This window comes from Macaca thibetana, chromosome 5 (genome assembly GCF_024542745.1).
Source record: "Macaca thibetana thibetana isolate TM-01 chromosome 5, ASM2454274v1, whole genome shotgun sequence".
Taxonomy (NCBI): Eukaryota; Metazoa; Chordata; class Mammalia; order Primates; family Cercopithecidae; genus Macaca; species Macaca thibetana.
In genome coordinates, this window is record NC_065582.1 from 178760814 (window position 1) to 178775138 (window position 14325).

General features: G+C 46.8%; 1 protein-coding gene across 1 annotated transcript in view; it reads right to left on the bottom strand.

Annotated features, from left to right (window-relative positions):
• Positions 1-73: 73 nt before the first annotated feature.
• Positions 74-14325, bottom strand: part of CRMP1 (collapsin response mediator protein 1) — a 72028-nt gene continuing 57776 nt past the window's right edge. The window contains exons 12-14 of the mRNA XM_050792120.1: positions 7941-8120; positions 4845-5010; positions 74-1142 (exon numbers count right to left, since the gene is read on the bottom strand). Coding sequence (XP_050648077.1) covers positions 1051-1142; positions 4845-5010; positions 7941-8120 — 438 coding nt within the window. The 3' untranslated portion in view covers positions 74-1050. The remainder of the gene's footprint in view (positions 1143-4844; positions 5011-7940; positions 8121-14325) is intronic.

Genomic DNA, 14325 nt, shown 5'->3' on the forward strand with positions numbered 1-14325 from the left:
CCATGTGGGGGGACTGCCAAGTATTTGTACACAATCCAGATACTACCACTGAAATCAAAGTGCCCCAGTCAGGTCAGTGGGCAGTTCATTTTCTTTATTTTTTCACAAGCTTTGAATTCAGAAATAAGAGCCACAACAAGTTGGTTGTTAAGTAAAAATGGGAGTGATTACAAAGGAAAACTTTGTACAAAACTTTAAAAATCTGACTGCCCCATCAACTGCCTCGGAGGGACCAGGACTCAGGCCACCCAGGGGCAGCCATCACCCCCCCATTGTCAGCCCCGAATGGGGATGGGGAGACCTCTTTCTGAGTGTGAACCTGGCTCGGCCTGAAGCCTAGAGCTGGCTTGAAGAACACACACAGACCAGAAGACAGCACGGTGAGTTACAAGTGCCACGGAGACCAGGGTTTCTGACACAGGATGTGGAGGATGCTTCTTTGCAACCTAGTGCAAGGCTTCCCCTGCCATTCCGAGAATTCACGGATCTCACGGGTGGGGGTGGGGCGAGCTTCTTTCTAGTGTGGACCAGAGGTGGGGGCAATGAGTAAACATCTTCACTGCAAGAGGTTTGGGACTGTCTCTCAGGGCTTGAGGTCTCGGCATCGTGTCTCAGTCAGTCCTTGGCGATGTCCCCTCAGACGCACTCACAGACTTGCATACGTAATTTAGTAACATGCATCAACTATCCTAGAACATCTACAGGGTGCAAAGGAACCACCACTCAGAGAATCATGGAGCCAGTGGAGTTAGAAGTGGAAGGGACAGAACAAGACAATGCTAAAACCTGTGGTTCACTAGGAAGGGGGAATGAAAACACCATGCTCCGAGGTGGATTCAGCATGAACACAACTGTGGGGCAAGGAATTTCCAAGCAAACACACCACACTAGTACCACTTCTTCCTAAACAGAAAAGGGAAAGAGCATCCTTCGACTTCCCCCTCCCTCCATCAGCACCAACTAAAACTGTGGGTTTCAAATACACTGACAGGAAAAGGGATGGACATGATTCCCAGAATCCTTCACGCTAGCTCCTCTGCGCATCCGCGTTCAACCGAGGCTGGTGATGTTGGAGCGGCCACCAGGGGGCGCCACGATGCGGTGGCCGGTGCGCCTGGGATTGTTGTCATCTATCTGGGCACCTGAAAGAGAGCGCCAGTCGCTGCTGGATGGGATCGGTTAACATCAGCTCCACGCTGTTCCTGGAGGCCATGTACTCTGCCATGCCCCGCACCTTAGCGGAAGCCATGACCCCTCCCCGTCTTCAGGTGTTCTCCACTGGACCGACCTTCATTCAGGGCTCAGTCCAGGACCAGCCATGGGAAGCCCCCCTGGCCTCTGCAGAGTCCACTGCTCCCTCTTCTATGCCCCTCAGTCCTTGGGCTCTCCCTCCTTCAGCCCTGACCACCTTGTGTTGTTCTTGTCAAAGTCCCCAGTAAAATCTGACATTGCTGAGACAGGTGATCAAACAAGTTACTGAGTGCCTACTGTGTGCAGGCACACATTTGGTGCTTTAACATGTTACTGCATTTAGGGCACACAATCATACTATGAAGGGGGTGTTTGTACTCCCATCTTACGGGTGAGCAATTTGAGGCTCAGGCCACGTGTCCTGCGGGACACAGGTGTTGGGTGGGGAAGCCAGGATTAAAGCCCAAACTGGTCGGTTTTCAAAGCCCGTGCTCTTAGGCACAGTGTCCCACACTCCAAAGGTATTTTACATATTGTGTGTGTGCACATTTGCATATGCATGTGCATATGTGTGTGCACGTGCATGTGAACTATGCAAGCTGGATTTACTTCCCTCGGCAATAGGTGGATCTGGAGGGGCGTGCGGTGTGCAGAGGTTCTTAATTTTAAACTTTCAAAACCAACCATTCATTCTAATTTTACGTATTCTCTTGCATAAAGATGTAAAATTCTAGCAGCAAACCCAGTGCCTGGAGCTCAACAAACATTCTATTAAATGAGTAAATCATGAAAGATGGATAATGCTGAAAGGTGGGAAGTATAGAGTTCTAATCGGGGAGGGGATGTTCAGCTGGTGGAACCAAGGAAAAGCAAAAAGATAAAAGCAAAGAAGCTGTAAGTCTGCCTTTCTTCATGGTCTAGAACACAGCCTTCCTGCACAAATAACTCACAATCTTCCTGCATGCAACTTACCACCAGACCCTTGGCTAACAGAAAAACGTAAGTTAGCTCACTGCATCCACAGCATTATCAGTACTGCACAAAGCCCTCTTCAGTACACAGCACAAGCACCATCCTATACAATCTCCAGCAAGCCTTTGTTTCCTTGCAGTCAGCTCCTTTCTCGCTGACCTACCCACTGCACCCTTTCGTACTTTTTCTAATAAATCTGACTTTCTTTACCTACAACGGTCTTGGTGAATTCTTTTTACTAGCTGCAGAACACTGGCCCCACATAGTTGCCACCTGCAACAGGAAGGAGACTCAAGTTTTAGTGATGTCTTGAATTTAGTAATTCCTTGAATTACTAGTAATTTAGTAATGCCTTGAATTTGGGCAATTTGGAGTAAGACACCACCCCACTCCCTTGGCCTCATTTTCTTTTCAGCACAATTAGAACAGTAGACTAGACAAGCCCATTCCAACTCTGACATTGTATGATTTGTCTATGTAAGCCACTAAGAATTTGGTTCAGAGTACTGACTTTTCTTTTCTCCCACTGTTTCACTGGTAGACAGTATATGTCTTCTTGCAATACGAGAATCCCCTAAAGGCCTGGAATCAGGCCTAGCACTTAGTACCTTTTTCCTTATAACCATCTGTACCTTGCTGGTTACGTGTCTGTACTTTGAAAATACCTGCTGGAAACCTCGTATTGAAATTTGACCCCAAAGTTGGAGGTGGGGGCTAATGGGAGGTGCTTGGGTCATGAAGGACAGATCACTCACGAATGGCTTGGCGTCAGCCTCATAGTAATGAGTGCATTCTTGCTCTGTTAGTTCTCAGAAGAGCTGGTTGTTAAAGAGCCTAGCGCCTCCGCCTTCTTCCTCTGTCTTCCTCACTTGCTATATGATCTCCGCACACACCAGCTCTCCTGCGCCTTCTGCCATGCTGGAAGCAGCCTGAGGCCCTCAGCAGAAGCAGATGCTGGCACCATGCTTCTTGTACAGCCTGCAGAGCCGTGAGCCAAGTAAACCTCTTTTGTTTAATTACCCAGCCTCAGGTATTCCTTTATAGCAATGTAAATGGACAAAAACAGACACTAACCCATGCTACAGCTCTATAATGTAACAATATGCAGATATTTAAAAACGGCATCTGTGAGGTTGTTACTGATGTTGGAAAGCATCTATGCTGTTGGTCACCTATCAACCTGCCTTGAGGCTGGCTGAGAGCAGTGGTGCTGTGGGCCTCAGGAGGACTAAGAGTGAAACTGGGAGAACAAGGGTGGGGAGTGGCCCTTCCAGGAGGCTTTTAACTTCATTGTTATTCTTGTTCTAAGAACAATGGGGAGGAGGATTTTCTGTCCATGTTTAATTGCAATTGAGCAACGTTTAATTGCATAACTTCAGAGAAGAGGTCCAGTTTGCAAACTCCTTGAGAGCGTGTGTCTTGTTGGCAACCAGACAGCTTTTCCCAGGACTGAAGCCAATCCCTGTTTTGCTGATTGAGCATCACATGACTATTAGCATTCTATTTAGGTTCCATTTTGTACAAAAATATTAAACACTGGAAGCTCTTCCATGAAAGTCTTATGGAGAGTGAGATGAATGGGGAGGCTTCCCTGATTCATGCCCCCTCTGCCTGATCACTGAATCAGACACTTCCTGAATGGATGAGAGGTTCTGCCACCACACAACCTAAATTGATACTTCATCCTCTCTCTCTCTTTGCCCCTTCCACTCTCTCTTTTGCTAAGTATATCGCCTTTCCTGACCAGGAGTTAGCAAGCTGGTCCATTGACTAAATCCAGCCCACCGTCTGTTTCTGTACAGTCCATGACCTGAGAAGAGTTTGTACATTTTCAAATGGCTATTGAATATAACATCCTAGATGTTGACATCCTAGATGTTGCCTCTTAGCTTGCAAAGCCAAAAGTATTTGCTATCTGGCCCTCTAAGAAAAAAAATCACCATAGGCTTAGTACCTAGCACAGTGTGGAACCCATGCAACGCCTCAAAGAGTTTGCAGGACAAAATTCCAATTTAACTTTCTCAACGTGTGCGTGCCTGCCCTCATGTGGCCATCTGTCGAAATTGCAGACACACTGCCCTGGGGCCTTAAGAAAGTCAGGAGGGATCAAGTAGGTATCTAATTTTGTTCCCACACATTTGTTGAGCACCAAGTCCTGGTATTTTGATACTGAATTTCTTGGGTCTTCAGTTTCCTCTTTAAATAAATAGATATAATGTCACTCTATGGAGTAGTGAGGATAAAATAAGATCACGGGTTATGAAAGTACAACACCACAGTGGGCAAACAGGCTAAAGACGTGCGCAGACCACACGCCCTGCAAATGGCAGCTACTCCCATCTCTTGCTCATCCCCACCACTTCATGTTTACCTTCATGAGGAAGAGTGAAAATGTTCCCAGTGTGTGTAAGGATGAGTACTGGGACAATTTTGGTGCCACTCTTTGTAAACCCAGGTCAGGTACCACCATGTTGCCCCCCTAACATGGACCCCCCTCTGCTTGGTGACCATACCAGCCCACTCTGCCCCACTAGTGAGAACAGGCTCGGGCAGGGCATACTCCCTTCCCTGCTTCTTCATCTAGTGTCCAAGGCCACGTGTCCATTTCCTCAGGAGCAGCAGGAAGGACTTGGCCTGAACTGCTGCACGTGTGGGGAGCCTGGGCCGCCACTCATTCCTACCTGATAAGCTGAAGTTGGACTGGTGGAGGTTTCTGATGGGCGGGGGCTGGTGTTTGGAAGGCGAAGATTTGGCTGAAGGAGCGGGAGTTGCATATTTGGGTGTAGCTGGCACCTCGTACACAGGACCGTCATACATGCCCCTGGAAACCCCTTGCAATCCAAAAACCTAAACAGAGGATGGGAGAGTGTGATTGATCGACACTGTGCACCTGTGCCTTTCTGGGCAGACAAAGCAGAGCCCTGCGGGTGAGAGAGAAACCTGAGGTCACTTCGAATGTGCATGCACACATACACAACACACACACGTATGACATGTGCACATCACACATATGCACCCACACTCACACAGGCGTTCATACACACAAGCATGCATACATACACATATACATACCCACATGCATACACATACGTAGAAGCACACACCACATGCACTCACATATATGCAGTCATGCACATATATACACATGCACATGCAGTAAATATGCCTACACAGTAGCATACACACGTGAACATGCACACACACTCTGAAACACATATACAGATATTCACACTCAAAGGCATACACTCACATATGTATACACATGCATACATGCCCACACACATACACACTCAGATATACACACCCGTATATACACTTACATACACATTCATACACATACACACAAAGCTTCATGCAGGAGGACCCCAAATGCCTTCCAAGAAGAAATCGCTTTCCCTGCCACTACCGCCTACCCACCCCCGGAAAGGACCTCTGAATCCCAGACACGCAGCAGCAAAGGCCCCATCTTCATGTACGTTCTTGCAGAAGTCAATGGCAAGGCAAAGATTCAGGGGGCAGGTAGTTTGTTGGAAGATGGTTCCAGAAAGGGGGAAGAAGTGGGGAGGTGAGACAGGGAGGGAGAAAACTCAGTACAGAGGGACAAGGAGTGGGCCAGGTCTGTGGGGGGCAGGGCTGGGGACGCTGTGGGGAGCACACCTCCGCACCAGCCTGCAGGAGGATGGGGAAGGAGGACAACAGAACCACAGCCCCAGCCCCACTGGGAAAGGGCTATGGGGGCGGAGACCATGAAAGCAGCAGGGCTTCCAGGCAGGAGGCTGTCAGCCCGCTAGGAACTGCCGATAGCAGCCCAGGTGACCTCAAGGGTGGCCAAGGTTGGGAGGGCACCTGCTCCAGGCACTGGAGAACAGCATGTGTTCAGGGACCTGCCCAGGGTCCCAGCATGGGTCAGTGGCAGCGCCCTACCCCAACACGGGGCTTCACCCTCTACAGCAGGTGACAGTGTCCTGACCCCAGCCCCGGCTCCCTCCTTCTCCATAGCAGGTGACAGCACACTGATCCCCAACTCTGGGTTCCTGCCTCCCCATAGGAGGAAGCCTCAATTTTAGCACTAAGTTCAAAGACCCACCACCTGCCTATCACGTTGACGGCCCTCCCCTCTGTCCCTGGAGCCCTGCTCCCTGACTCCCTGGGCCTCATTGTATCCTGTCCGCTTTTCTCTGTGGCTTTTGCGTTGCTTCCTGGGTGAGGCCCTTCATCACTCCCTGAAGCTCAGGTGGCCAGAGGCAGGCTCTGGTGCAGGTCTCTCCCTCACCTGGCCTAGCTCCTGCAGGCGTGAAGGAATCCCCGTGCGATGGGACCCCTGGTCTTACTGCTCCTGCAAACTGCTGTCTCGGCGTTTGGGGTCACATATCTGCTCTCACGGAAGCGGACAGTTAACCGCAGGCCTCAGATTCAGACCAAGAAGGAAATGAAGCCCGCCAAGGGCTGTTTCTGCCTCTTCGGTGGGTGTCCCAGCCAGGGATTTCCAGGAGTCCCCCTGTCCACAAGTGGCCTGTCGCCTGTGCTTGGCCTTGTCCCGGATCTGACTTGTTTCTGCCCCATCCCTTGTTCCCCCATCCGGTGCGAAGCATCTGTGCAATCTGGTGTCTTTGACTTGGGTGCTACACCTTATGGAAGCTGGGGAGGGACCAAAACCAGACACAGAGCCTCGCAGTTGGGGCTGGAGCCTGGGAATGCAGGAAGGCCTCTGGACTTTTCCATCTCAATTGGTGCCACTTATGAAGCACACAAAGAGCAGGACCACACACGTACACACATGCCCACACACACATGTACACACATGCCCACACACACACACGTACACACATGCCCACACACACGTACACACATGCCCACACACACATACATGCCCACACACACACAGCCCCCCCATACTCGCATATACACACACGCACACACACTCCAACACATGCACACACATCCCCATATGCCTGCATACACACGTGCACACATAACGCACACAAAATGCACACATACATGCACACATACATGCACATGCACGTGCACACACACACAACACATTAAGCTGGCCTTTCTGGCAAACATCAGCTGTCTCATGGGGAAAGCAGGTGCCATGGGGATGGGAGGGCCTGGCTAGGGAAGATGTTGGCTACGGGTGGGAGTCTATCTCAGCTGTAAGAAAATTCCCTCCTCTGAGTTGCTCTGAAGTTAGGAATAGAGACTGCTCCTTCCCTTTGATAGATGTCCTGAGGTCAGCGCTAAGGTTGTTCAAGGAAGATAAGGAATGACAGGGCAGAAATGTCAAGGGAGGAAGGACGGGAAGAAAGGGCAGATCTGAAGGGAGCCCTGCCTGCAAGACGCCAGGGATAACGCCTTGCTCCAAAGGGCCAGACCCGAGGGTTTCTGGGCTGTGACTCTGGCTAAGTCCTTCCTGGCTCTGGGTTGCAAAAGAAGGATCACAGCACCTCCAGTGGGTGGGCAGGATTGCTTAAGATGACGCAGGACAGCGCCCAGAGTAACTTGGTAAGCATCCCTCCTATGATCCACCCACCCTCAAAGGTGCACACCCCTCTACAGTTTACAAAGCCCTGGAACTTGCGTGTCCTCATTTGATGCTCACTCCTGTCCTCAGACAGGAGCCCAGGCCAGCGTCTCAACCCACTTAACAGACAAGGAAAGGGAGGTTCCCAGAGTGATGACATTATTAACTCTGCACATGTCAGATCTCAATTCCCCAAGAGACACTGTCGGCTCTGGTCCCACAGGTGGGCCCGCTCCCCTGCAGACACACTGACCTTATTCCTGATTTTGACGCGCTGGTAGAGGTGCTCCGGGAATGGCTTCCGCGGAATGAAGCGGCCCATGCCCTTGTTAACGTTGATGTTTCCATCTTCAAAGACGATCTTGCCCTGGCTGATGACCACTAGTGGCGAGCCGTGGCACTCCATGCCCTCGAAGATGTTGTACTCCACTGCCTGCACCAACAGCCTCAGCGTTACTTCCCAGGGTTTGCTCTGCTCCAACCGAGCTGTTCATAACAGCGATTTTGCCTAACATTATATCATAAGCGTGTTCCAGTGTTTGTTTTTTTCCTCTCTAAAAACACCTTTTATTGACTGTCTAATATTCCACTGTATGGTCCACAATGTATGTAACCAACAGCTCACTGTTGGGCATGTAGGCTGCTGGTAGCGTTCTATAATCAAATCAATATTGTTCTGGGGCATCACGAACAGGAAGGGGGTCCCCCTGGGGTTATGCAGTGTGGCTGCTTTGACTATACTGGACATAAAAATAAATACAATGTTCTTTGTTTTATTTAAAATGTCTCTTTAAATAAAATATTTTTTTCTCTAGGATAGGTTTCTAAAATCAAATGACTGGGTGAAATAATATGAGCTGTTTTAAAGCATGTGTTCCCTATGGGCAAATTATTTTCCCAAGGGATGAAACTAACTGACACTGTATCAGCAATAAGGGAACATTTTGGCCGGGCGCGGTGGCTCAAGCCTGTAATCCCAGCACTTTGGGAGGCCGAGACGGGCGGATCATGAGGTCAGGAGATCGAGACCATCCTGGCTAACACGGTGAAACCCTGTCTCTACTAAAAATACAAAAAACTAGCCGGGCGAGGTGGTGGGCGCCTGTAGTCCCAGCTACTCGGGAGGCTGAGGCAGGAGAATGGCGTGAACCCGGGAGGCGGAGCTTGCAGTGAGCTGAGATCTGGCCACTGCACTCCAGCCTGGGCGACAGAGCAAGACTCCGTCTCAAAAAAAAGAAAAAAAAAAAAAAATAAGGGAACATTTCATGTTAGCGCCCTCCAGCATTGGATAATGCCATTTTTTTCTTTCTCTGCTAATTTGAAAGACAAAATAACATTTCCTTTAAAACATACATTTGACCATGCACAGTGGCTCATGCCTCTAATCCTAGCTACTCAGGAAGCTGAGGCATGAGAACTGCTTGAACCTGGGAGGCGGAGGTAGTGAACCAAGATCACGCCACTGCACTCCAGCCTGGGGGATAGCGTGAGACTCTGCTTCCAGAAAACAACAACAACAAAAAATAAAACCCATATGTTCCTTCCATCACACTTCAAGTGAATACTTGAACTTGTGTGTCAACTGTCACCAGCCAACTGCTTTTATTTATTATTTTAAAAGTAGGTCACATATATGGTTGAAAAAAAAAATCAAATAGTAAAAAAGATATTTGATAGAAAGGTAAATCTGTCTTCTACTTGAGTATGAGACATATGCCTTGAAGAGTTTCTTCTGTATCTCTAGGTATGTCCAAGGCATGAATAATTGTCTGACATACACATCTCTACACAGACATTTCTCACCATATTTTTCTTTACCTCAGCAATTGTTCCATATCAGCACACATACAAAACACTTTTACATTGCTATACCGTATTTCATCAGGAAGATGTACGACCATTTATATGCCCAGTTCCCAAGGATAAACAGTTGGGTCATTGCCATGCCTTTGCTAAAAATAATGCTGAAACAGACTTTGCATCCACAATCTGCACACATGAGTATGTTTTGAGATGTGGAGTCTGGGGCCAAAGAGTAAATGGATTTTCGCCTTTGATAGAGTTGCCCTCCAAAAAAAGACAACACTAGTTTCCATTTCCAACAAAACTCTGTGAGCCTACCTGACAGCCTTTGGTAAACAGTATCTTTGTATATTAAACTCCTGATCTCAGTTGCTGGCACAGGTGAAAAATACTATCTCTAGGTTGTTATTTGCATTTGTGACTGAGACTGGGTCTCTTTTTAAATCAATACATGCCGTTTCTATATTTCTTACTGTGTCACTCCGTTTTGCACATTGTTCTACTTCTCAGGGTCTTGCCACTCTTACTGATTTCTAAAAGTACACACTCAATGTTAAAGAATTTATCCTTTGTTATGTGTGTTGCAAATATTTCCTCCCTCCCTGGTCCTCTGTGTCTGGAACTCATATGAAGTAATTGTTTTTGCCACACAGATTATTTTGTATATTTTTTATGTAGTCAATGGTCAAACGGACCATTCTTTTCCTTTACCATTTCTACGTTTTGTGTCTTGCTTAGCAAGATCCTTTCCCCTTCAAAATTATCATTTTTTAAAAAAATGTGTGTTTTATTCTAATCCTTTCATAGTTTAATTTTATCTTGATCTTTGATCCATGGTTTGATTTCTTTGGTAGTAAATAGCAGGGCAGAGAGATGTTAAGCATCATGGGCCAGGTGTTCTAACACATTTGGATGAGTAACTATCGTTTCCCAATTCTAATTGTCTCCTTTATTGTAAGCCAAATTCTCATAGGCAGTCAGTCTATTCCTTGGCTCTCTTTTCTTGTACTCATGCCAAACTGTTTGGTTTATTGCAGCTTTATGACATGTTTTAATAACTAGGATGACTGACACTCCCGGCCCAGTCTTCCCTTTTTTCAGAACTATTTCAGCTACTCTCACATTTCCCATCTGGGAACTCTGCTTTCCTAGCTAAATAATTAAATTTTCTGATGGGATCACATCAAATTTATAGATTAGATTAGAAAGAACTGATATGTTCACTATATTGAATCTTCTCAGTGTAAAGGTCCTTGAATTTATGTAAGTCTTTAGTTTTTTATTTTTTTGGTTTGTTTGTTTGTTTTGAGACAGGGTCTCACTCCGCAGTGCAGTGGCACAATCATGGCTCACAACAGCCTCCAAGTCCTGGGCTCAAGCAATCCTCCTGCCTCAGCCTCCCAAGTAGCTAGGACTACAGGCATGCACCACCATGCCTGCTTAATTTTTTTTATTTTTTTGTACAGGCAGGGTCTCATTATGTCACCCAGTTTGGTTTCAAACTCCTAGCCTCAAGTTCCCCCACCTGAGCCTCCCAAAGTGCTGGGTTTACAGGCATGAACCACTATGCCAGACCAAGTCTTTAGTGTTTATTGCTATTATAGGATTTTGATTTCCATTCTATTTTCCAAAGTGATTTTTTGATTCTTCCACAGAAAAACTATCAATTCTTTATATTGGTTTGTAATCTGATGGTGTTTAATGATTTTTAGGTGCATTCTTGGGGGTTCCAGGCAATCACGTCTCCTACACACAGCTGTTGACACTGTGCCGGCCTCACAGGACCCAGGCAGACAGTGCATTTCCAGCGTCAGCATTTGCTAACCTAATTCTCCCTCACCCTAAAGGGGCTCCACTATGGAGTGATTCATAACTGTGCCGAGGGAAACGTGAATTGTGAATACGGAGAGGTGGTGCAAGGAACCAGTCACCCATCTCCCAGCTGAAACTGGCCAGCCCTTGGGGATCTGGGCTGCTGTCCCTACGCTTGGGTGAGGAACATGCTTTGCTGTGGTGAGAGTCTCAAGCTGCGAGATGTGAGGAGGCCCCGGTCCTATCACAAATATCACACCCTGCATTTCACAACACCACCAAATTTTAAATGTCAATTCCTTCTTTTCTTAAAGGTAATATACAAACAATGTAAAAATTTAAACAACACAAAACACCGTGATTAAAAAACCTCTTGTCTCTCCCATCCATGAGCCCCTGTTCCCTGGTTCCCTCCAGGAAGGACTGGTTTCTTTTACACCCTTTGAAAAGCAGCCAGTCAGCTGATGTGTGCATAAACAAAACGTGGTTCCTCCCTACAAGGGGATATTATTCAGCCACCAAAGGAACATGGTACCCATCCATGATATAGCATGGATGATCCTCAAAAAAATGATGCTAAGTAGAAGAAGCCAGACATAAAAGGCCACATACTGGATGATTTCATTTCTATGAAATGTCCAGAATAGGCAAATCCACAGAAACAGAAAGCAGGTTACTGGTTGCTAGGGAATGGGGGAGGGAGAGGGGGACTGATTGTTCATGGGCACAGGGTTTTGTTTTTTTGGAGGTGATGAAAACCTTCTGGAATTAGTGATGATTGTACAACCTTCTCAATGTACGAAAAGCCACTAAATTGTACACTTGAAAATGGTGACATTTATGGTACGTGAATTATATCTTGATAAGAAAGTTTAAAACATCCAGATAGTCTATGATATACAAATATGTATGCACACCCATGACGTGGCACTTTGACGTGAATGTTTTCCACAACGATAGGAAAGAATAAAAGGTGTGTTTTATAGAAAAGTAGATCTAAAATCTAATCACTGGTCAGTATTCAAGAAATGATCTCTCTTCATTGTTAAAAGTAATTTTTAAAAAACATATAAAAACAAAACTAACCTCTAACAACATTTCTCAATCCATGTTCTGAAAAAAATTGCAATTATGTGCATGGCATTGCTTTGGACAAAGAAAATGAAACAGACAAAATCCTTTGGTCAAACCACTTCATGGTATCCTCAGTTGCCCTCTTGTTGCTCTGAAAATAATTCAAATCTTGCCTCACACAGAGAAGAGATGCTTCCCCGAGTTTAACCTGAAGACAATTACCTCCCAGATGGGTACCCTGGGTATATTACATATTGTTATGGGTTGAATCGTGCTCCCAAAAAAAGATATGTTGAAGTCCTAACCCCCATGACCTCAGAATATGACCTTATTTGGAAACAGAGATTTTGCAGGTGTAATTAGTTAAGATGAGGTCACACTGGGGTGTGGTGGGCCCAACATCCAATGACTGGCATCCACAAAAGGAGAAGACACAGCAGAGAAGGCCAGGCAATGACAGAAGCAGAGATGCAGGGATGCCTTACACGCTGTGGAACCAAGTACTGCGGGGGACGTCAGACACGAAGAGTGGCCTGGAAGGGATCTGTTCCCAGAGCCTTCAGAGAGAGCACACCTTGCCAACACCTTGGTTTCACCTTCTACCCTCCATAACTTTAAGAGACAAAATTTCTTTTGTTTAAACCACCCAGCCTGTGGCACTTTGTAACAGCATCCAGAGGAAACTTAACGCACATGTCCTCTGTCTGTCCATTTTCTCATTTATCAATAACAACATACCTAACTTAGAAGATCCTGAGGATTAAATGAGATGACGCATGGAGAATGCTAAGCACGGAGTAACTACAAAACAGTCTTTGGCTGGATTGTGATGATAATCCAGGAGTGCCCACTCCTAAGCATGGAATCTGGTGTGGCCCCTGATCCCACATTGAAATAGTGAGACAATCCCAGCTCAGTCTACTTCCTTCTGGGTCCTCTTCTGCTGACCTTTGACTGGCTAACTCAGACATTCACGTTCCTTTCTAGATGAGGATCACCTTACGAAGCAAGGAGCAGCTCCCACAGCCAGATGGCAGTGGGAGTGCACACCCTCTGCTATGGTCGGAATATCCCCTCAAAATTCAACTGGACACTTAATTGCCATTGCAATATTACTAAAATGTGAGATCATTAAGAGCTGATTAGGTCATGAAGGCTCTGCCCTCATTAATGGGTTAATGCTATTATCACAGGAGTGAGTTAGTTATTGTGAGACTGGGCTTGTTATAAAAGTGAATTCAGCGTCCTCTTGATATTTCTTTCACACTTGTCCTCTCTTGTCCTTCTGCCCTCCGCCATGGGATAACTCAGCAAGAAGACGTTTGCCAGATGCCGGCATTTTAATATTGAAATTCCCAGCCTCCAGAACCATGAGTCAAATAAATTTATTTTCTTTATAAATTACCCAGTCTGTGGTATCTATTACAGTAGCACAAAATGGACCAAGACACCCTGTCACTGACAAGACCCTCTCAGATGTTCTCCCATTGCTTCTCCTATGTGCACAGACCCCAAGCAGTGTGTACACACATGAAATAATTCATAATAATAAATAGTAGAATTGCATGCCCTGCTGGACTGTACATGTGAGTGGCAGAAACCTTTCTCCATGAGAAGATGATCTCAGGCACCCTGTTCCCCGGAGATGGGGACTGTGAGAAGCAAGTGTTACCAGGGAGCATTGTGTATTGTAAGAATGACCTGGATTGGTGAGCCGGACAAGGTCAGTGAGCAGCTAAGACCTCTGCTTCTGTAGGCCGTGTCTCTTGCAGCCAAGTGGATACTCCAGGGCCATGCCCATGAGCTGCTACAAGTGTTTCCTGTGGCTTTCTTATGAAACTTCCTTGTGCCTGGCGTCCTGTCCCCATATCTGTGGTCTCCTTCTCCAGTATGTGAGCCCAGGGACTATGGGAACACCCACTGCAGCTCCATCACGGTGTGCATATGCC